A 24,666-nucleotide genomic window follows, 5' to 3' on the forward strand; every position below is an offset into this window, starting at 1 on the left:
TTTAACACTTCTTTGTGATTTTTTTTCCATTTACACTAATTTCTATAAAAATTTGACAGGAGTTCAAATAAAACTAACTCTCGAATGTAAGGTTAAACAAAGATTAGCAATATTTTTGTCAAATTCGCGTTGATCTTGCGCTCATCAGAGCATAAGTGTGACTGTAGCTTTACATATATATCACGCTGACGTTTAATCGTCGCGCAAGTGTGCTCGGTCGCTTTTTTACTTGTATACATTTCTTCTAAAATAATAATAAGAAATTAATTTTATATAAGCAATTTATTTTTATATGACTTATTTTGGTTTCACGAATTTCCTTACGACCCAATTGGAAAATATTGATAATGACTACTTTTTTATAGAGTAATATTTAATCTGAACAATTTTTTTTTCATAATGCGTATTCCTTTTAAAGTATTTCAATGAGATTATTTTTTTTTTTTTAATATTATAATTTTAACTTGCAATACTCTTAAATATTTGTGTTATATTTCAAGAATTGTGACGTTCATTCATTGCTATGTGATTTATATAAATTTAAATATTACTGAACGATATTAAGCAACATAACTTTTTTCGTTTTTGTTATGGCGTGTATCTATGGTATTCTGCCAGCTAGTATTACATAGTTTAAAATTGAACTGCCAAGGTCATTGACGTAATCTACAAAAAATCCAATTTTTGTAAATAAAATATATATTTTTTTAATTATGCATATAAATGTATATATATATATAATACCTTAGTATTGTCTTTAACAGTGTAATTTCTGGCAGAGTAAAATAGAGTCACACCCATGTTGTAACTTTCAAAGCGACACTGTAAAATCCTGTAAATTGTTTGCATTTTTTTTATTTTTTCAATAACGTTTTACTGTATATTATGTTGTACAACATTCGAGTTTTAACGCCACTAGGGACTCAGAACCCAAACATTATGAAGTGAAAATCGTCCATTCAAAATGTAATTTAAACAAAATAACTACATTGCCATATAATAAAAAATAATCAATTATTTATCTAATGATCCTAGTCACGATTCTGAATTAAATTAATCTTACATAAATTTGTAAAAACAGACCTCATCACTAAAGTAAGTCTGATTTTAACCCACCAGAAATATAATTTGTTTTCTAAATCAAAAATTCAATCAAATTCATATAAAACATTAATTCTATATCTAAGTGTTTATTATTTATAGTTACGTCCATCGTTGGTCCTCAGCATACAATTTTATTATTTTAAACTAATAAATAGGCAAAAATAAGAATTATTTGTCTTGTTAAAACAACAGCATCAGAATAAGCTTAAATATTCTTTAACTAGTATATATAATGTATTACAACTTCTACAACAATTTACTAAAATAGAATGTATCATTTGTACAAATTTGATTGAATTTAGCCACATTTGCTTGGTCTGTTTTATATTTTTATTAGAATAGGTATGTACTCTCTATTTCAAATATAAATTAATCTGTTTAATATAGGCATCTTATGTAACTATAGTCCATTTCCACAGAATTTGTACAAATTGAAGTTTACATTTTTACACTATTTATTTCTATTATGGCAACACTCAAAAAAAAAACATAGCTTTTAAGAAAAAAATTAATGAAGCTTTGTACAAATTCAATTGATATGAACAAAACAATATACTAATAAAAAATAAATGTCGTTTACAGCAAGAATGTGAAATTTCATATAATTTGGAGTGAGCGAGATGAAACATGTTCTTCCCAATCTGCCTTGATCAAATGTGATAGTATAATTATTAGCTAGCTAGAAAAATGCTTTTACACGGACAAAAAACTGTCATTGCTTATCGCAACACACTCCATGAAAATATAATATTATAAATCTTTGTCGTTTTATTTCATGAAACTAGGCTAAAATAATAATAAATAAATACCTTGAATTTGTTTAGAATTTTTATTTCTTAATAAAATATGATTATTTACAATAAATTTTAATGCTCAATTTTAACAGAAAGCAGTCTTTGAAATAAAATGCGTTACATAATGCATGTGAATGAATCCTCTTGTATCAGTAGATTAGTATGACATCAAACCAAACTTCTGAGACTTGATCTGTAGTTAATGGTGTATAACAACTTTAATTTAAAAAAAAAAGTTTTACATGTGTCATAGCAATATAGTTTCTTATGTTATCTGAACTTGTACCTAACCTCTTTTCTGGTACTTCTGTATTGGCAGTTATTTTTCTTTGATGTTTAAGTATATTTAAATGTATTAAATTTTTTCACTGTTTACAGGCTAATATCATCGAAAGTAAAAAAAATATTAATAAATATACAATGCTTGTTATTAGTCATTGTTACAACCATAAATGATGCATATATTCATTCCAAAAAATAGTCCCACAATTAACTAGCTGTGTATAAGGATTAATAATGAATACAGTATATAATGATTTAGAATTATATTGCATTATAGCCAGTGATGTTCCACTAGGCACTGTGTTCTACCTGTCTTGTCATAGGGTGCATTGATAATTAAGTAAATTTTCATTAATGTTTAGGCAATTTTAAAACTTAAAGTTGGTCAGTATCTTTTGTGCATTTTATAGGTTCATATATTTGTTCTAAATATCTATATTCAATACCTTTTTTTTTTTAATATAAATAGTGTACATACATTTTATAATAATTATTAGCTGTCACACTGTACTAACTATTTTGTAATATATTTATGCAAATTACACTGTATTGTTTTTTATTTTCTGTATATACTCTCCTTTTATTCTTTCTCTATCTGCAATATCTGGTAAATAAGGTGTCAAACCTCTCGCTTTTCTATCTTTGAAAACTTTACCCTGAAATAAAGACATTCAAAGGAACCTTAGGCTTTAATCATTCAGATGGACGATTTTAAATAAAAAATATTCATGTAGCCTTTATGCTAAATTATCAAAACAGCTAATTTTTTTCAAAAGTTTACATACCCAGAATTTTTTACATGTGTTGTAATTATCGAAATAGGCTTCACATTTTTCTTGAACAAATCCATTTTTATTCAAGCATTCATAAGATTTCTCCTGCTCCTATAGAAACATTTACTAAAATAGTTATATAATTATATTAAAATTGTAATGAATTTTGAAATACGCTACAAACCTTAAAACATGGATTCAAACGTTCGGCGTCAGTGTTTTTCATTATTCTTTTTTTATATTTTTTATTTTATTTAGAAATATTACTTTACAGTCTTTGAAAACATTTTATGACTTTGAAGTTTACATTTTATAAATTGTTATTTGTCAAGCCGAACTGTCAACTGTCAAATAACAGGTAATTATTAATAATAACATCAAAAAGTATAAATAAACTGAGTATGAAAATTGACGGAATAACAATTAGTGCTACCGTTGTACACCGATTTTTCAACAAAAAAAAGATTCCGAAGTTGTTTAGCTTTAAATTATTATTTGATATTAAATATAGTCTGATTAAAACCGTTAGAAATAATATTTCATTTCACTTTAAACCTGCTAAAAATGTTCGTAATGCCATTTGCTATTGCATATATTGGGTGAAACATTGTCATAAGACTTTGTCTAAAGGATAATTAATGTATGTACTATGTATAACTCTTGTAAACGCAACAGACGAAATTTATTTATTATAGGAATTTATAAATTATACTTTTATGATTTTTAAAGGCTAAAAACTTTTTCATTTAAAAAGAAAAACATATTAAACGTTTTAAAAGGTATGCGTTAAACAGACAACATTTTTGTTTTCTACGTCAGTTACTTTTCGCTTTATAAAATTAACCAATCAAAGTACGCAGATTTTGATAAAAAGAAATGATATGATTAGTTAAATATTACTAATGCATGAAATATTTTGTAAGTTAAATAGAACTAACTAAAATTACGACGCGAGACGGCGAGAGTAGTATTAAAAGAACAGCCTCATTTATTTGAAACTATTGATATTTTACAATGTTTTTTCGTAAAATAAGTGCCTAAACAATTAAATAATAGTTTTAACGTGTTAGTGTTATTGTGTTAAATGCTGTCGAGATGTCGAAGAATAAAATAGCTGCTCGAATCGACAGTCAAAGTGTTGAAGTAAAAACTAAGGTATGTGGGAGCAAATTTCTAACTTCCTTACTTAAAATGAATGTCATTTACAATATTTATTTATTTAAAAATATTATTCAGTCCTCAAATAAATTACTAAGCTAAGCTTTCCTTATTTAGCATTTTAGTATAAAGAAATATTGAGCCTTAATGTGAACTGTACTGTTAATTTGTTACTAATGAATGTAAGGAACAGGTCACTAATTGAGACCCTAACGAACTAATTAAGAAATAAACGATTTAAACAAACTAACTTTAATATTATTGTAAACCTAGTATAGTAGTATAGTCGATCGAATTCAAATAAAGTTACTTTTATTAACTTTGAAATCTCGATAAAGTTTTTAGAGTACTTAACAATATTAATAAAAATACAGATTCTGACATTGAAATTATTTACTATAGAAGTTATTACTGTGAGTCGTATTAAAGTAGTCTAATATGTTCAATGTCTTTTTGTTTATATTTTATGGAATGTATGCAAATTTGTATATATTAATGTAAAAAAAATCACCTAAATTGGCTTGTATTTGTGCGATGTGTTTGTAAAGTTCTATCTTAATCATTACTTCAGTGTATTGTATGAGAATATGTTTTTCGATGAATATGATTTTCGATATGTATCTATTTCATTGTCATAATAAAATTTTATTATCGGTGTTACCATAGAAACAGATTTACAAATGAATAACCAAGATTATGAGATATGAGATATGTATTATGAGAGCTAAGCTCACCCAGAAAATCTTAGAACCTTTCAATCTTCACCTAAGTCTGCAGACATAACCTCTGGATTTTCAAGTGCATAATTTGTTTTTATAATTCGCCTCATGTTTAACGGTAAATAAAGCCTGTGTCAGGTTAAAATATGCCAGAAGTATGTCCACCAAACCACACTTGAACAGTGGTGGAGTATGATTTTGCAATGTTACCCATCAAAATGAAAAACGATATAGCCCAGCACGGGGACATTTACCAGCTATTAACTTACTTTTTAAATGTATGTATGAAGTAAAGAATAAATGAAATAAGGTTTATTTAAATAGTATTTGTTTGTTTTCAGTTTGATGCAGAATTCCGTAGATTTTCACTGAGTAGATTGGAAAAACTGAAATATGAAGACTTCAAAGCTCTAATCGAGAAACTACACAGACTACATGATGTTACCTTTCTCATAAGTTACACGGACCCCCGAGATGGTGATCTGCTACCGATTAATAATGATGACAATCTTGCAAGAGCTCTACTTACTGCGAGGCCTCTACTCAGGGTCATCATACAGAGAAAAGGTAAATTGAAATATTTATTCTTTAGTTTAAGAAGCAAAGACAATGTCAGCTCATTAGTTAATATGGTAGTTTATAAGTGTATATCTGGTTTAAGCTATATAGAGGCCCCTAAATAAAGAAAGTCTCAGGCCCCTCTTTTCTTTAAGTCTATGACCTAATACTACTATGAAATTATAATATCTCATTATTTATGAAGTAACTAATGTTTATTGGTTAAGACTTAACCTAAAACATTTATTATAAAAGAAAACAGGAAGATTAATCATGCTTATGACCCACAAAGGCACTAGCCATTAGGCCTGTATTATCTAGAAATCATTACACGGTTTTCAAATACAATGATTGTTTGAATGTTACAACATGTCCGAAATACTTTCAGTGAGTTTATATATCTAGAATTACTTAAGCATCACTAAATTTAAACCAGATGATCTTAATAACTAATAATCTCTAATTTCATTTTGCCTATTTCTTTTTTAATGCTGATTTTTTGTGTGGACTTTTATCCTTTTAGGAAATGTCAATCTTATTGACAATAACCTGTGTATAAAATGAAAAATGTTCCAGAACTATAACTACCAATATTATCAACATCAATGCTTAATGAGTTATACTTAAATATGGTCCAATATCATAACTATTAAAAATTATTGCATCAAAAGGAGAGGAAATCATTTACTCTACCTTTTGATATTTAATACATTCTGGAAGGATGTGTTTAAAAATGTCAATCGTGTTACAAGTATTACATAAAGGTTGATTTACCTTTTTCATAAGATTTGCCTACCTGGTTGTTCTTCAATAGGAACAGACAATTTAGTTACATAGTCAATCTTATACAATTATATTTATTTTGCATTTGATGTAAAAACTTTTTAGTCATATATATATACTAAACAAGCCTATAAAATATATAGTATGTCATTCTTAAGCTTTCTTTTATAACCTCAACTAGGTGTCGCCCGTGGTTTTGAGTTTAAAGGGTTTGTCGTCAGGTGTTAGGTTCAAGAAAGTAGCGCAGGACTTAGACTACTTAGTTACTTAACATTGAGATTAAAGCTTGCTTCAAATTAAATTTCATCAAATTCGTTCTAGTTCAACAAAGAGACAGATAGGCATTTATAATATTCGTATATACGAGGCTAAGTCAAGACTATTTATAGCACCATACATTTATTTTTGTATATATTCATAAACAGGTTGAATAAAGGTTTTATTTTAAAATAAATGAATAAAATTTCCAAATGATAAAAAAAATATATTAACTGTATGTAATCACATATTATTTATATAAAGTTAAAAAAGAAAATCAAATATATATTTCATTTCGTAAAACAAAAGAATTCGACCATTTTGTCATATGTAACATCCGCTTTTTTTTCGAGTTCTAAATTATTTGTAATTGAAAACAAGATTCGTTATAAGATCCCTTAACAGAATTACCCATTCAATAAATTGATTAATTGTTCTAATTTCAAACAAGTGTTTACAAACAACATTGCTGGAGTTTTAAAACGTTTATACAATACTTTGATGCCTATATACAGAGGAAATATATTAAAAAGTTTCGTTAAATTTTATCGCTTATAGCTATTGAATTAAGGGTTAGTTTTAAATACTCGGTGCGTTATACAAATCGGATATGGCCCGTCATTATGATGGTTTATTAGCATAGAATGCGACACTCCCATATTGCTGGGTGTTGACTCTTTGAGTGACTATTGTGAAGCGATATGGTTCTAAATTGTACCCTTATCTATTGTTTGAGGTTTTTTTTTATGTTTCCCGAATAAGAAGATGGCGATATCATATTCAGCCTACTTCAAAGGCAAAGGTATAGGTCTTGATAGTGATGATATTTGCTGAAAAATATCAAAATAAAAATGCCATATTTAAATAGCCCGCCAAAACGCTACTTTGACATATGGCGCTGCAAAGGGGTCAGTGACGTCACTTGCCAGTATTGTAATCTTTGGCACATATCCACATACAGTAGACAAACGAGGTTAACAAGCAAGTAACGTCATCATAAACCCGACCAATCAGGAGCGTTTTGTGTCACGTGACAAACGTTTAAAAAAATGCATTTTTATTTATGGATTTTTGTATAAATTAATTATTATTTTCAACTTTCGTTAGTAAATAACCATTTTTAAACTTATAATATATACTGAGTACAATAATTGACACTTTATTTTTCGCATTGTCAAATAGCCTATTATGGTGATCATAACACAACCAACTATATGTAAATAGAGGACATAAATACTGGGCTTAAAGTTTCCTCTCCTTTTGAGAAGAAGGTATGAAGCACGTTCCATCACGCTTCTCCGATGCGGCAGTAACACCTACTTACTTGATTAATATAACATCAGTCTCCTAGTCTCAAACTATCTTTGTGCTAGATTCAAGACGATCGGTCGATGCGTTTAAACGTGAAAGCAGAACGAACAGACACACTTTCACATTTTATAATATTATAAAATATTATATTAAGTATTTATTTAGTGTGATATATGGATATTGTATACATGTGTGTTTTTATAAATTATTTATACGAAAGTTAATTAGGTTTATAGTAGACACGTTAGTAGTCTGTTAAGTTGTCGTGTTCAAACCGCTGAGCTGATTTTGATCAAATTTAGTATGGAGATGCATCTCATAGTCATAATTTTCCTAGGAGTCATCTTAGAGGTGCTTTGGTACACCGTACCGCTTTGCCCACTGTTACGCGGTATTAAATTAGGACAAACGATTAGTTTATTTATTAACAGCTGGACGTGGTTAGCTTTGTGCTTGCTCGTCTGGATAAGTACAACCCACTCAACAGAGATTCTATCGCCAAAAAGCAATACTTGGTATTATTTTGTTCCGATTTGAATTTTGAGTGACCCAGTGTAACTACAGGTACAAGTGACATACAATCTTATTTTCTAAGATCGGTGGCGCGTTGTAAGGAATGGTCAATATTTCTCATAACCAGAATATCTATGGGCTGCGTGTGCCACTTACCATCAGGTGGCACATTTTTACGTCCGCTAGTCTAAAAAAAATAATAATTATTATTATGACGGTGAATAATATTTTTTGTAATATTTGGATCGTTGTGCTTGCTGTACAGACGCCGCTAGATCTAATAACAAAAGCCGGACGTACTGAACTGAACATAAAAAGGCAAATCACATGGTACCCTATGCGATTCGTATTGTATCGTATATTTGTCTCGTGCAAAGCCGCTATCTAAGCCGCTTCGAATTTGCTAATATTTACGTAAATTGTATACTATCTCTACATAGTATAAAACAAAGTCGCTTCGCGCCGTCTGTACTCTTTTAGGTATTTTTAATAATCCATTTTCAAATTTCAATCCATTTTCCATCAATGAACAGAGTGATTCAAGAGGAGGATTTATATGTATTAATACTGCATGTATTAAAGTAGAGAAAAGCCGAGAGTTTAACATTTCCTAGTCGGACATATCAGAATTTTTCTTTTTATGTTTGGTCTTCCAATATAAAATTATTGTACCTATGTGAAGCCGGGACGCGTTGCTAGTCCGCATATATATGAAAAAGCATTAAAAAATGTCTACTCTGATAACCGCCATGAAAGCCAAATATTTTTTAATCACCGCTAATAATGGTTACGGTGCGATGAATAAATAAGCGACGTATAAGGCTGTCTACACACTCGAATATAAAACTTTATCATAAAGAATAATTTATAAATTAGTAATAGCTTCCTTCCACCGTGCTGACTCATGCGGATTGGTAGATACACATGTGGTCGATTTTCATTTGTTATGTGCAGGAGCATGAAATGAATTATAAATATAAATAAATCACTTAATATATTATTACTTGGTTTTGAACATCCTAATATCGGATTTGATTACGTATTTTAACCACGGAGCTATTTCAGTTTACTGATAACTCACAGTACAGTCTGCCTTACATTAGGCCAATTTAAACTTGAAACCACCAAAGCGAAGCGCCATTTTGGTATAGGGAATGTGGTGAACAAACATATTATGAACGGTAAAATAGACATACACACACATTTTATTGTCTAAGTTACTTGAAAAGTTAATAAACTATATAATTAAATTTTCAGGAAATAAATAATTATTGTCATGCCTTTCTAACAAACAATAATGTTTGTTGTCGAGGAAGGCATGCAATTACGATCCTGGAGATTGCTGAGGTTGTTGAAGGTACTTGGCAATAGTTATAAATCAGTAGAATTTGTCCCCTTAACAATTCTTGAAAATCTCCAGTAATTGTATAAAATTGTTAGGGATTTGAGCTAGCCTGCCAAACAGCAATAGTGAGTGGTGGGTGAACAGCGGTGAGTGAACCAATGTAACTACAGGCACAAAGGCACATAAAATCTTAGCTCCTAGGGTTGGTGGCGCAACAGTGTTTTATAGGGAATGGTTATTATTTCTTACAGCGTCTATGGGCGGTGGTGACCATTTACCAACGGGTGGCCCATTTGCCCGTCCGCCTACATATTATATATAAAAACGACGTAAGTTTCAGTAAAAAAAAAACAACATAAATCGTTTTTCAGTAAAAAAACAATAAAAGATACAGAGTTGAGACTACAAATCCAGTACGCAGATAAATTGAACAATAATAAAAACTAAATGCACATTAAAATATAACTCTCATTTATCTCTTACACAATAAATTGAGATATATATCTAGGCTTAATCTACTCTGCACTTATCCGACGGTACATGTACATACATATGTATCTATTTGTTTACGCCGTACTTTTTATGTTTGCAACGTTTGTTTTTTTTTATCGCTATAGTATGTAGTAACTGAGTTATTATCACACTGTGTCTGATCTCGTATATAAAACTACGTATTATAAAACTAAGATCGTCGCCGTCTGTCCGTCTGATAAACTTGAAAACAACTGAAAGTTTTTTTAATACGGGTGAAGATCTCAGACAAAACATGCCGACTAGGATTGGTGGTAGTCATGTGACTTAACTTAGACGGGAATCATAAAATTGAAACAACAATAAAACCAACGCAATAACAATATTTATTGACGTCTAGGCAGGATATTTTTTTTTTTTTGTTTATTCATATACTTCGTAATTAAAATGGTGGAAAATAGTAACTACTGAGTTTCTTGCCGGTTCTTCTCGGTAGAATCTACTTTCCGAATAGGTGGTAGCTTTAAATTTCAATAGCACGACGATGCAGAAGTATTTTTATGAGACTGCTTGAAGAAAGATTATTTTGATTTTGATATTATCAACAAAATTAACGACATAGTTCATATATACATTAAAAGTGTGACATTATTTCACAAAATAATACGTTTTGCCGCCTCGTTCAAAAGGCAAACGCATACATACTCTTTACTACGAAAATATAATACAAAACTTTCACGATTAGATATATTATGTTACAACTAGCTATATATACTATATATATAAGATATACTAATAATAATTTGTCTAAGAGATTAGACCTCGATGCGACGAGGTAGCTCTTATATTTTATGGTTAAAAAAAAAGAACAATATCATACAATGGTCGAAGGTCGAGTTCTTTATGCCCAAGAATAACATGACATAAGCAACTTTTTTTTCATCAATTTGATAAATAAAATATTACTGACATTTACTCATTATTTGAAACATAGACGTGAAGTTTTTTTTACTAAATTAGACAGTTATACAGAATAGAAATGCTGGGAAATCACCGCAGTTTTTTTTGTGTACTTAATTTGTGTCAATTCATAAAGTCTCAAATATATACGGGTTTGTGTTAGTCTTGAAAATAATAACAAATAAATACTACAATAGTGTTAGGTCACATGTCCAGTTAAAACTTACAGCATTTATAACCGTACGGTCTAGTTTGGTAGCAATTATGTTCAGAATTATATCGAAGCACATGTGCACTCTCATAATACGATGGCACAGTAAAGTCTTCAGGCGCAGGACCAATAGATTTACATGAAGCACGGGATTATAAAAACTTCCAACTTCCATAGGGATAATTTTTCTACAGGAAAACCCAATAACTTTTAACCCAACCCGGGATTTGAACCAAGGCGATGCTGCGGCCTTGTATACTAGACTACAGTTAACAGTTTTAATTAAAATACAATGTGTAGGTCAAGGAACTGCCTGTCGGTAACCATGCGTAACTAGACTTGCTTCTCGTCGTATTAAGTAAAACAAAGAAATAATACGTATAATAAATACATATCTTTGTATATATAAAAAAAAATATAATTTTATATTATTATCTATGATTTATCTAGTGAGTATCCTATTCCAAAAGAAGAAGGACTAAAGCTAAACAAACCTTAGACTTACGTATTCCATACATTTGCTAATAACTTTACAATAATATGCACTACAGAGAGTTCTTGATTTATAGATTTTCTGTTATAATACAAAACTATTCCACTTCAATATTGCTTCCAAAGTTCCGACAACAATTTTGCCGACAATCAAAACGATTGTTTTTCGTAAATCCTTATGGAATTATTCAAGATCTCGACCAATGATATCGCGTCAATTTAATGTCATATTTGTTTATAAGAAGTATAAGAAGAACTGTTCTCCTGAGAGCCTCCATGTACTGTGGAAATCGATTAAGTTGTATAAAAATAATGTATCCATACTTTTATTCGGTAATATTGTAATAATGCGATATTTTGGGCGAGACGCCTGATCTTAAAGATCAGTTATACATACACACATGTACAAGCACAAGTCGCATTCAACTCACTCTCTCGTAATCCAAAGGAATGATAATCAGTCACGAGTGGCAGACCGACTGTTTGAAGTGCTTTTCGTGGCACGAGAGTGGAATAGACCTTAATCCTGTTGCTGATAAATTCTTGACAATTTATATTTTCACAGCAATAAAAAGGTAATATTAGGTACCCGGGATCTAACCCTGAACTCCATTACCTGAAGCCGCTAAACGAACGAGGCAGTTTACAAACATAAATAACGAATACACGAATGAACGACTTAATAATTGCGAATATAACTTGTTGGTAATAGTGTTCTTAGTACAGTCAAATGACGCATGAAGATACGTGACGTAGGCGTGACGTAAGCGTGACGCGAACGTGTCAATTGTGTTTCAGTTTTACATTATTTTATAGAAGATTTTAGTAGGTTTTTATTACAAAATCATATCTAATTAAAGTGGTATTTATTGTTTTAGTTCATAGAAAATCTTAGATAGATCTATTAAACCGCTGTAAATCGTTTATAATTTAGGAAATTTTACTTTATTTTTTTAAAGTAAAGTATTTTGAAGCGTCAATAGCGTAATGGCTTAAGGGAAGTCTAGCAATGGAAAAAGTCGCAGGATCCCCTCACCCGTTGGCCTGTTGTCTTGCCCCCTCCGAACACTAGCTTTAAGCTAAAATAGAACTTTTTTTTTTTAACTAAATACGTTACTGAAAACGGTCTTTCATATAAATTTTTTCCTTAATGTGGATTTAGAAACAAGTGTTAGTAACCATAAAAATGGCCGCATTGTAAGTAGCTTGGTGGAATTGAGGCCCAATCATTTTGAGAGAGGAAAAGTTCTTGGCCCAACAATGAGATATTACCAGGCTGTTACTGTAGTGTAAATGGTGACCTAAAATATCAGTTTAACATTGTTTGAAGGGAAACGCTCAATGACTAAAACATAACGAATGGTGCGTAACTTTATTTGGAAACTTGCAGTCAAGATATTTGTATGACATTTATGGTCTTTGTTCTCTGGTCCACATATCTTGGATACCATTAGTCACGAGACATATCTGAAGCCGTTACGGTTCGAACGTGTGACCAACTGGGGAGTGATAAAAGACATTTTTAGAACAAGAACTTCCTTATACGACGGAAACTAATAATCAAGTTAATTTCTTTTATGATGGAATAATATATCCAAATATGTACTAGCGTGTGGTATCAAATTAATATTTACTTATATATATTAATAAGATTTTTTTGAATGTTAGATGTATAGAACCTTTTCAAACTTTTAATTAAGATGTTTTTTTTTTATATATACAGGGTTATTGGTAATTCGACGTATTCCCGTTAGGAGGTAATAGGGGTGACTATTTGCGATAATTTTAACCCAAATATGCATTATGCAAAAGTGAAACATTTTTGAGTTATCACGTTTTTTTAGATTTTTTCAAAATAAGTCAAAATTGCAACTTCAAAAATTTATTTAAAAAAAATTATCAATTAAAATCTATTTTTTTTCTTTTGATTTATAAAAACGATTAAACACTGGATACTTTTCAATATTTAAACAATAATTATCGGTCCAAATTAAAAAATGCGAGACGGAAAACGATATTATTTCAATATTTTTTATTTTTTTCCCTCAAATATACCTGAAAAACAAAAAAAATCATTACGAAACTTGTTCTGCAGATTATTTTAAAAACATAATCGTTTACTTAGCTTTCCGAAAATGTATAAAAATTAAGAATTTATTTCAAAGCAACCGAAATAAAATGATCAGAAAGGACTCTGGTGGAAATTCGTATTCGAACATGACCGAATTCATACTTATATATGTATATATTTAATTATAACTAATAACATTATTATTGTTGACAAGTTTTATGATTGTTGTTTCTTTTTTTTTTTTAATAAATTTATAATAATCTAATTAGTATAAGCGTCGCTGTTCTAATCAAATGTAAATTAATAATATACTTTTAACTCTTTTAACTCTACCTAATATTTAGTAAGCGTTGCAATGTCCCTTTATATTTCTTTGTAAATGATGTATGGTCCTATGCCAGAAATCTGCTCGCAAGTATCAACAACAATGAAAACTATCAAGCAAAGTTTCAATTCAAACGAATTAACGATGCGTTTACGCATATAATACGAACAGGAACAAACGTCAATTTGTTGATATTATTTCGTAGAGTTTTCTGTTTATATGTTGATTTCAGTTGGAATGTCGGTCAGCGATTCCAGTCAGATTAGTTTCAAAGTAATTGCATTTAATGATGTATTCATTAAATAGCTGTTGTCATTATAAGTATTGTCTGTAATGTAATTTTAATATCATTAAACACTAAATACTATATCGATTAAGACTGACCGAAGATTTTTTCTTTATTTATGTTATCTCTAAGAACTAAAAAGAATCCGATAAAAGTTTTGCATTAAATCATGATGATGTCTTCCTAAAGTGTTTGAGATTGCACGGAACTGTGCAGGGAATATTATAGTGCACAGAACACTCTCGTATCGACACGGTCTTAATAGAAAACCGAACAAAGTTTATTGACCCGATCTGGGTTTTGCCTTGATTAGACCAACAAGGCAATCAAGTATATCCTATGGTTTGAACATATGGTACTTATTTATATGGAATCTTATTAGTATTCTTAAATTTTTCAGGAGACAGCCTTGAGGAGCTCAACGGCTATGGAACGATGCGGCCTCGGAACATAATCTCCTCAATTCTGAGCGGAACTCCTGCTAAGAACAAAGGGCTTGCTATTTCGAATCCTCACGACTTTAGGATGGTAAGATGTTTTCTTTTTTCGTTCGTTTTAACGTCATTAATCTAAATTTAAAGTATTACGAAGAGCAGCTCTTCATATAAAAAATATTATATACTAGAAGTTTCTCCGGAACACGTTTCAGGTATAAGTTAGGTATTACAAAAATACGTCCTTCTTTGTAAGTATAGAATAGGGCAATTCTTTTAGAAAAAATGTCTTGCCAAGAACAATTGAGTCATTATATTTGGTTCCGAGTAAGAAATCTTTTTTTAAGCTTATTATTTAGGGTCAACTAACAACGTTTGTCGATTCAAAGGTACTTCTCCGATAGGAGTAATTTGTTTTTGTTCCGTAAAGTAACGGCCTCCTCTCCAAATCAATTATAATATTTCCAAATTTTCATTCATCATTTATCATTCATTCATTCATTATTTGTAATGACCTTATGTTTTTCTCTAAAGGAAAACATCAGTACATTTTCAGTCATATTATTATTATTAGTTTAAATTTTGCAGAAGCGTGATGGAAGATTATAGGTAAGGTATTAGGTACCATCATGTTCTGTACCCTTTGAAACTTGTTTGCGAAATTTCATGAAAATCCGTAGAGTAGTTAAGACATAGACGAAACAATTTACCTAAAAGGTTCCCAGATAACACAACTGCATAGAATCAGACTGCCTATAAAAAATATCTGCGTATAAAAATCTGTCACCGACCCGCATTGTGGCAGCGTTGTGGACTAAGCTCTCTGTCCTCGATGGATAGAGGCCCAGTAGAGACTTTTATAGATGGTTACATTATTATATATATATATATATATAACTTATATAAATATATTATGTTTATTTTTCCAGGTATCAGCAATCATAGATGTAGATATTGTACCAGAAACGTGCAGAAGGGTTAAGTTACTCAAGCATGGCTCCGATCGACCTTTAGGATTCTTTATAAGGTAATGTTAGGTATCATTATTATTAGAAATACAATTGTGATTACTTAATCAGAATTACAAATAGAAATCCTATTATAATTATTCAAAAAATATATACAATGTTAAAGGTTTTTGATCTAAATATATTTGTTAATATTAATGGTCATTTATAATAATATATATACAAAAATTTTAAACCAAAGATGTTATGTTCACATGTAGTTACTCTTGCCATACAAACCGGAACTCAACAATACTGAGTATTACTGTTTTGCGTTAGAATATGTGATGAATGCATGGTAACTAGACTTGTACAAGCTCTTACAAGTCTCACCCCCAAGTAATAATGTTAACAATGCATATATTATTAGATAATTTTGAGTTTTTATTTTGTTTTTTAAATTTATTTTATTTAATAAGCACAATAGTATTTTTTGTCTGTTTCTTTTTTTTTTTTGTCTTACATGATGAGTTATCCTGTAAGAGTGATGTACATGGTAATATTTTTAAAGACTTGATGTATATATAGAGTTAGATAATTTGTATATCATGTTGGCTTCCCAAATAAATAAATATGTGGTATCAAACCTTCCAGAGACGGCACATCAGTTCGGGTGACACCGAATGGCGTCGAGAGATCACCGGGTATATTTATATCGAGGCTGGTGCCCGGAGGTCTGGCTGAGTCAACTGGACTACTCGGTGTTAACGATGAAGTATTAGAAGTCAATGGAATAGACGTGTCTAATAAAACTCTTGATCAAGTAGGTTTGACGAGAATTCATATAATTATTTTTTGTATGATATATTAATTATTTATATATAAATAATAAAGATTCATTCGATTGTTGTGGTGATTCTGGGTACGCCCATACGGTATATGGTCCTTAAAAAGCATGAATTTTTCTTTATATGTTTGTCTTTCAATATAAAAGTTTTGGGGGCCCTTATGTTGTTACAAAGTCGACGTTCAAAAGTAATTCGGTCCTGAAAACACATGAAATTTTGAATTTATCACAAATTAATTTTCGATCGTGTTTTGATTGTAAACTGTGCGAGTGGGGTAGAAAATTAATAAGACATTTATGACGATTGTTTATGGAATCAAAGAGATATAACCCCCATTGGATTTTCCAATAGAATAAAAAATATATAAATTTCCCACTGCCGGGCTGAGGTCTCCTCTTTCTTTGAGGAAAAAGTTAGGAGCATATTCCACGCCGCTCCAATGCGGGTCGGGGGATTCACATGTGGCAGAATTTCGTTGAAAATGGACACCCAGGTTTCCTCACAATGTTTTCCTCTACGCATTCCAACCGCTGGGCCATCTCGGCTCCCCTATCCTTCACACAGCTACATAAGCAGTAATGTATCGACGTGTCCCACCAGGTAACAGACATGATGGTGGCCAACTCGTCCAACCTCATCATAACGGTGCGGCCCGCCAACCAGCGCGCCGCGCCGCCGCCGCGCGCGCCCAGCGAGCCCGATGACGACCGGTACGCCGCGCCCCGCGCCCGCACGCCCCGCGCCCCTCGCCCTGGCGGCGTTATCGTGCACGACTGTCTCTCATAATCCGATGTGACGGCGAACCCGACCCGACGATGCTTACCGAGGCATTTGAGTGTACACGCCTCCGACTTGGGGACTCTAGGTCGCTACTGAGATTTTTTTTTTGGAAAATCCCGGTAACTTTTGTCGGTCTAATTTAGGATTTGAAGGCAGGGCCTCGGGTCTGCTGCCTTATATCTAAGCACAATGAGGCAGTAGTATCGTTATTTTAGTAATACTTTTGTTGAGAATAGGTTGTCAAATGGACCACCTGATGGTCACCATCACCCATAAACATCGGTGCTGTTGGAAATATTAACCATCCCTAATAACACTAATGCACCACCTATTTTAGTAACTAAAATTTCCTTATGCCTGTAGTTACACTGAATAACTCACCCCCCAAACCGAAATACATTTATACGTATTGCTGTTTGTCGATGGAATATGTTATGAGTTACTAGTGAGCCAGCCAGGATTGCATAAGCCCTACCACGAAGTGTTAGTTAACATTAATTTAGTAGTGAGGTTGTCTATGTAAATTGATTATAGTGTTCATAACACGCATAACAACAACACAATTAACAAATAGATAATCTGTGGACGTGGTCTTTAGATGGCTACGAAAACAAATACTATCACGTGAAAGAAAAAACATAAACAAAACAGTACAAAAAATGTGTTCGTTACGTCGAACTCTTAATTAAAAATATAACTTAAAAAATAAATTATGATCCTTTATCCATAGATTCGATCAAGAAGATCAAGACGAAATTGTCGACTTAACAGCAGTCACATTAGAAGATCAACCCGAACCGGCGTTCTCACACATTCCGAGCAAAGACGACGGACAGATACTACACCTATAGTACATACTACAGAGGTACCGCCGCGGCACGCAAGTAAGAGACATTCCATAGTGCTATGTGCAGTGATCATTCCCTTTTAGATTCTAATTCATAAACAATAAGGGTTTATATTCTTTGTACTTAAATTTTATTTTTTCATTCCAGTAGCATCTACGACATTATAGTGGGATTATGAGAGATTTTTTAATGTAAATGTGTCAAATTATAAATTGTTTCGCCTCTAAAAGAGTTAAATTAATTAAAATCTCGTTATGAAATTAAATATGGTCTAAAAAATACTGATATGAATTCAGATATATTTAAATTTGAGCTAAGATTCTATTTTGTGTTCGTTAAAGGCAATTTTGAATATTAAAATGTGTTCAAATTTCGAAACATATCAATTTGGAAGATAAATTCACTAAAATAAGATAAATACTAAGGTTATACATTTAATAAAGCGTAAATGAAATGCCTAAAAGTTAAATAATATGATCTAATTCAATTTTATTATTATTATTAATGATTAATGAGTAACATATCATTATTTAAAATATACTAGCGTTCCGCTAATCCGGAGCTGAGTCGTCTCATAAATCTGAACGGGATACAAATAGAATCAAATTAATTTTAAATATTTTCAATTGCATTACATCTCAGTTGTATACGGCAATTATATCTATTAGTAGCTCGAAATTTTAGAGCTATGTTTAGTAAATGAGTTAAGCTAAAGAAAAAAAAACTCGTTATCAAAATATAATAAGTTATAATATTTTATTATCATTGCATTTAACAACATATTCCGTTATATCGGCGGCCAGTCCCGTGTATGAGGATTAGCAGGGCTCTACTCCGGTTATAAAATGATAATTATCCTCAACTTAGTGACGATAAGGAAATGATTCGTAAATGTATGTGTTATCTGTGTGCTAAAATAGATTCTTTAAATTGTTAATAATTTGCAGATACGACAATAATGTTAGCTAAATGTTTTGTATTGAATAGGTATAAAATTCCATCCATTTTTTTATTAGAATGTGCATTTTTAGAAGTTTTTGCTGTAAAATATGAACTGTTTAGTATTTAGGCTGATGTTCCTAATTCGTAACAACAACAAATTTGTCTCCTGTTTGAATAGAGAAAAACTTAGTTAGATTTGTTGAACCATCATCATTTATATTAAACTAATTGCTCGTTCCTGTATTTAATGAATCATAAGAAAAAATACTTCAATAACTGGTGATAAATCGACCAAAGTATATTTTTATTGTTGTACGTTAATACGTAAAACAATAAAAATAAAATTAAAACAAGAAGAAATTATAAATAACGCTTCTCACCTCAAAATCGCTAAGATCTTAGAAATCCTCAATAAAGCTAAAGTTCTAATAAATAATAATAACATTTGTGTAAAAACAAACGTAATATTAAAACTACATAAAAGCAAGAAAGTCAAGACTTTTATCTATTTCATTAATCTGTATTGGCACGTTGTATCAAAACATGCAGAAAATTTAAATGGACTATAGACTAACAAGAATGTAAGTTAAATATCATGTTTATTTAAAAATAATCAATCAAAATTTTGCTGAACCAATGAGAAAATGATTTATTGAATATGGAGCGAGACTCTTGTATTTAACTGAATCGAGTAATATTAATTCAATAAGTTCATATTTTACTCTGTTAGACGTAATCATGCGATGTTAAGTTTTAAGGTAGAATAGATTATTTCACTTCCAACGGAAGGTGCTATAGAACTTGTTTATCGTATCGTATACAAAACTGTTCGTAATACAATATATTCTTTGTTTAAAATTGTAACAAATTATTGTTTGAATAATTCGATTAGCTTTATTAAATATAAGACTTTACGTCGTTCATTCGTTTAGATAATATGCGTATACATTCCATATTAGTACATTTCGTGCCTTGAATCTCTGTGTTAAAACAGTTGTTTGTATCAAGTAACTATCTGGATAATTATTTGCATTTCAAACTTAGTTTTTATCATAGTTAAATACTTTGAAGTGTATAGGGCCTAATATCATGCCTTGCGGTACTCTTTGTAATTATTCTCGAAAGTATTAATATTTATTATAGACTTATACACTCTTACACGTACAAACGCACACACACGACACACGGACACACACATACACATCCACACATAAACACACGCGTGAATATATACATATTTCTTTTTTAAGTACCTTAAAGCTGATTTATGAATGACCAGTTATTTTTTATCGAATTAATTAATTAAATTAATTTCGAAAGTTTTTTATATAACGAAATTGTCAATTTTATTCCTTTGATAAACTGGCGATTCAAAAATCGATTCTTAGTCTCATATAACGTATATTTAATAAAACATTAACAAGAACTTTTTAATAATAATGTATTTTTTTACAATTACTTTAATGCTTAATCACTTTAAAATAAATTACAACTAATCGATTTGTTGTAATCATGTGTCATTGTGATCAAAGAATTTAAATATTCTGAGTCGAACTTATTTGAAATATTTAGTTCATTAGTAATATTTAATATAACTATTAGCGTGTATTATTAAGTTGTTTTTAACTAAAGATAATAGTGTATTCGCACTATCAAAGAACTTAATTCTAATATCAAAATCGAAATTTTTATCATTCAATATTTATCAATATGAACACCTCTATCTATTGTATACTCTGTATTATTAAAATGACATCGATGTATTTCTATATTATCATAAGAATTATATTTTGCATTTATGAAAAATATTGCATTCCAATTAAAGTAAATTTAATTTTTATACTAAATTATGTTTGAATTTGTCGGCTTAGTTCTGTCTTTTTGTCATTATTGTTATCAATATAAATAGAACTGAAAATTATCCACGGTTTAAAAACAAATTACATTTCTAAGTAATGGCCTTATTTATAAATTTGAGGGGGTTGTTATATAGAATTAATTTTGTCTGCTTCTTTCGGATCATCTCGAATCAATGATGACAAAAAAATGAGAATGATAGTTTATCAGAACACCACGTTTCGCTAGATCAAGTGCAGAACGAAATAAAAATTTTTTGTTCATAACTTTACATGATACTAAATTTATGTACATCTAAAAGCCTCAGAATTATGTGTTATATTAAATATATGTATTAAATTAGTATTATAATGGTTTTTTAGGCATAATCTGATAAATTCCAGTTATGTTAAAGTTTCAGTCTGTTGCTCGAAACTTGTGATATAGTATTCTTTGTATTCGATCATTCAATGTACTTAATTATGTTTATAAATCGTTCAAATCACTAGTTAGCGCGCATTACAGTTTTCTTATCGATTGAGCATGCAAAGCATTATCCTTTATCTTTTTTAATGTATTACAATAAAAAAAAAAAAAACATTTGAAAATGGAACGAGCGACGAATTCGTTTGATATGAATATAATTTTAGAAATTTATGTGTTCATCATATTCAGTTCCATTATTATCAAATTTTATTTTAAATATGGCAACACTAAAATCGATAAAAAATTATAATGTCTGTTAATACTTGATTTACAATTCAAAATAGGAGTCGTGGTTTATTATGGGCTCAAATCTATACGGTCCAAAAATATTATATAAAATATATTCGTTAGGAGATACCGTTATTTACACTAGCTTAGTATACTTGTGCTGTATGTAATTAAATATTATTATTCTTACCTTATGTTTTTGTTATTTTTGACATTAATTACACTAATTAATCAATATAAGATTATCATCAGTCCATAAAATGTAACCTAATACAGAAGTAATCAAATTATTTACATATACAATTTTCTCGTTTCATCAAATTGGCAACACTTCCATATCTTTCAGCAACACTATTCATAAATACTGGTCGTGACTAATTCTAAAAACAAATCAACAATAGAGGTTATTGCTCTTAGGAATATTTTTTTTTTAATATATTACTAGAGGTTTACTGTTTGGAGAAAAGTAATATTCAGTTTTTTCTAAGTCAGATTTATCTTAAGAAGTCTATTAAAAATATTTATTATAATATGTAATAATGGTGTTAATATATACGCCTGTTCCAAAAAGCTCTGTTATTTTAATGCTCTGTAACACGAGACCTCTATGTATAAAATACTCTATGCAACTGTAGTAAACATTAAAATGGTTACCGCTTAAATCAAAATCAAATAGATATACTATTCAAGTAGGCTTATAAAAGCACTTTTGAATCGTCATGTTACAGTGTTGAATAAAACGTAAACCAGTTCGGAAAGTAGATTCTACCGAGAAGAACCGGCAAGAAACTCAGTAGTTTTCATTCCACAGATTATGTCAATAAAGTAGAATTAAATTTATTTAATATATCTTGCCTAGAAATCAAAAAATACTAAATCCAAACTTTTTTATCATTAATATATTCTTTTATAGTGTAATATGCCTTATTTATCAATTTTTTATTTGACATGAGCTTTAAATATTTTAATAGGCCAAGATAATCCTACCTACGAATAGCCCTTTGATGTTCTGTCAAATATACTTTCATAAATAATAAGATAATACCAAAGATTATACATATAATATGTTTATTAATTAAATGGGGTATGTTCCGAACAATGTGGTTACAAATACGAAAAAAATAGAGCAGAGAATGAAATAAGAAATAAGGAAGCAAACGTAGCGCTTTAAGGTGAGTATATAATATGTACCACTCAAAACTTATTTCTGCGGTCAGTATCATATGAAAAGTAACGTTAAGATTATCAAAAACAAAGAAAAATCTAAAGTGATCAATAATTTTCATACATATTAGTTTGTAAGTTGTTTGCACATTTATAACACCCATTTATTCAAATATATCGGCGCACAAACGTCGCGTCGTCAAATTTATGAATTAATTAAAATCGTAATTGAAATGAAAACAAACCTTATCTAAATACATTTTAAGTACATTTTACATATTTAGATAATTTTGAACTTTTGTAATATTTTTGACAATTGATACTTAGAAACAACCCCTTTGCTTGTTGCCATTTCAACGATGACAATATGAGGTGGTCCATTTGCTCGTACGATTTTCAATGTTATTTAAAAAAAAACCAGAACAATGCAATAAAAAGTATCGAAGAAAATCACGTCAATCGCTAAGGCTATTTATTCATTCTTGTTAATGTAGCATCTTAATACAAATGTTTGAAATTCGATGTTGGTCACAGACCACAGCATTGTCAGTCGCGGTTTCAAGAGAGGGCTAAGGGGGGGGGGAGCTCAAGAAGGCTTGCATTACTTAAAAAATTGAATGACCGGTTTCTATATTTAGCGATTCTTTATTGAATGAACATCAGATACCGATCATTTATGTTACGAACGCGCTGATGCAGCCGTTTCTGCATAATCATTGACATGCGACTTTGATACTTACGGTACGTTCTTATAGCGAGGCTTTTGAATTACACCACGTAGACGATTACTGCCATTCGTAAGAAAAACAAATCGAGGATAGTAAACGCTCATTAATCTTTTCTGAAGATGAAAAGAAACGAAAAGGTAACATCTCTCAAATCTATAATGATTTAATTATTTGAAATAAACTTATATTTACTATGTAATACATCACATATTAATAAATAATGTTTTTTTTTTCAACTTGGCAAGGTTCGTTGAATAAATGCGACGTCCATATAAATATATTATGGCGTGTGTATGTTTTGCGTTTGATTTTAGAATCTTGCGCACGTTCATTATTGACATATTAATTAGACACTTAATAATTCATTAGGCGAAATACAACTAAATCAAATATTGATGTTGTGCAGCTGTGTGTATATATACCGAATAGCTTCCCATATATATTAACAATATTGTATACACCTTACATTAGCAGCCTGTAAATTTCCCACTGCTGAGCTAAGGCCTCCTCTCCCTTTGAGGAGAAGGTTTGGAGCATATGCCACGCTGCTCCAATGCGGGTTGGTGGAATACACATGTGGCAGAAGTTTGTTGAAATTAGACACATGCAGGTTTCCTCACGATGTTTTCATTCACCGCCGAGCACGAGATTAATTATAAACACAAATTAAGCACATGAAAATTCGAAATCATCGGTTAAGATGCACGCGTTCTAACCACCGGGCCATCTCGGCTCTGTATATACCTTAACTTTTGTAAATAATGTAGTCACAATTTTTAAAAAATTTGAATGACAATAGCACTGTTCTTGCGGTTGTGCAAACCTAAACTATAAGCCCATACATGCGGATAACTGCGCGAATATGTTTGCTCGATTAAGCGTTAAGTGATATTTGAAGGACTTGCTACTTAAATATCTTTATTAAAAGTAAAGCGGACTAAGCCAACTCCTCCTTTTAATAAGATTAACATTAAATCCTGTTCGTTACTTCATTTAAATAGGTAATTGTAA

General features: G+C 30.4%; 2 protein-coding genes across 2 annotated transcripts; one reads left to right on the forward strand and one right to left on the reverse strand.

Annotated features, from left to right (window-relative positions):
- Positions 1–2,680: 2,680 nt before the first annotated feature.
- On the reverse strand, positions 2,681–3,330 carry LOC113401816 (coiled-coil-helix-coiled-coil-helix domain-containing protein 7). Its single transcript, XM_026641873.2, has 3 exons — positions 3,138–3,330; positions 2,966–3,064; positions 2,681–2,836 (listed from the first exon to the last, which is right to left on the reverse strand). The coding sequence occupies exons 1-3, from the start codon at positions 3,177–3,179 to the stop codon at positions 2,720–2,722; spliced, it is 258 nt and encodes an 85-aa protein (XP_026497658.1). The 5' UTR covers positions 3,180–3,330; the 3' UTR covers positions 2,681–2,719.
- Positions 3,331–3,844: 514 nt separating this feature from the next.
- On the forward strand, positions 3,845–21,952 carry LOC113401813 (partitioning defective protein 6). Its single transcript, XM_026641871.2, has 7 exons — positions 3,845–4,108; positions 5,172–5,397; positions 14,815–14,942; positions 15,778–15,875; positions 16,450–16,618; positions 17,244–17,353; positions 18,154–21,952. The coding sequence occupies exons 1-7, from the start codon at positions 4,049–4,051 to the stop codon at positions 18,272–18,274; spliced, it is 912 nt and encodes a 303-aa protein (XP_026497656.1). The 5' UTR covers positions 3,845–4,048; the 3' UTR covers positions 18,275–21,952.
- Positions 21,953–24,666: the final 2,714 nt, after the last annotated feature.

Source organism: Vanessa tameamea, chromosome 25 (genome assembly GCF_037043105.1).
Source record: "Vanessa tameamea isolate UH-Manoa-2023 chromosome 25, ilVanTame1 primary haplotype, whole genome shotgun sequence".
NCBI classification, from domain to species: domain Eukaryota; kingdom Metazoa; phylum Arthropoda; class Insecta; order Lepidoptera; family Nymphalidae; genus Vanessa; species Vanessa tameamea.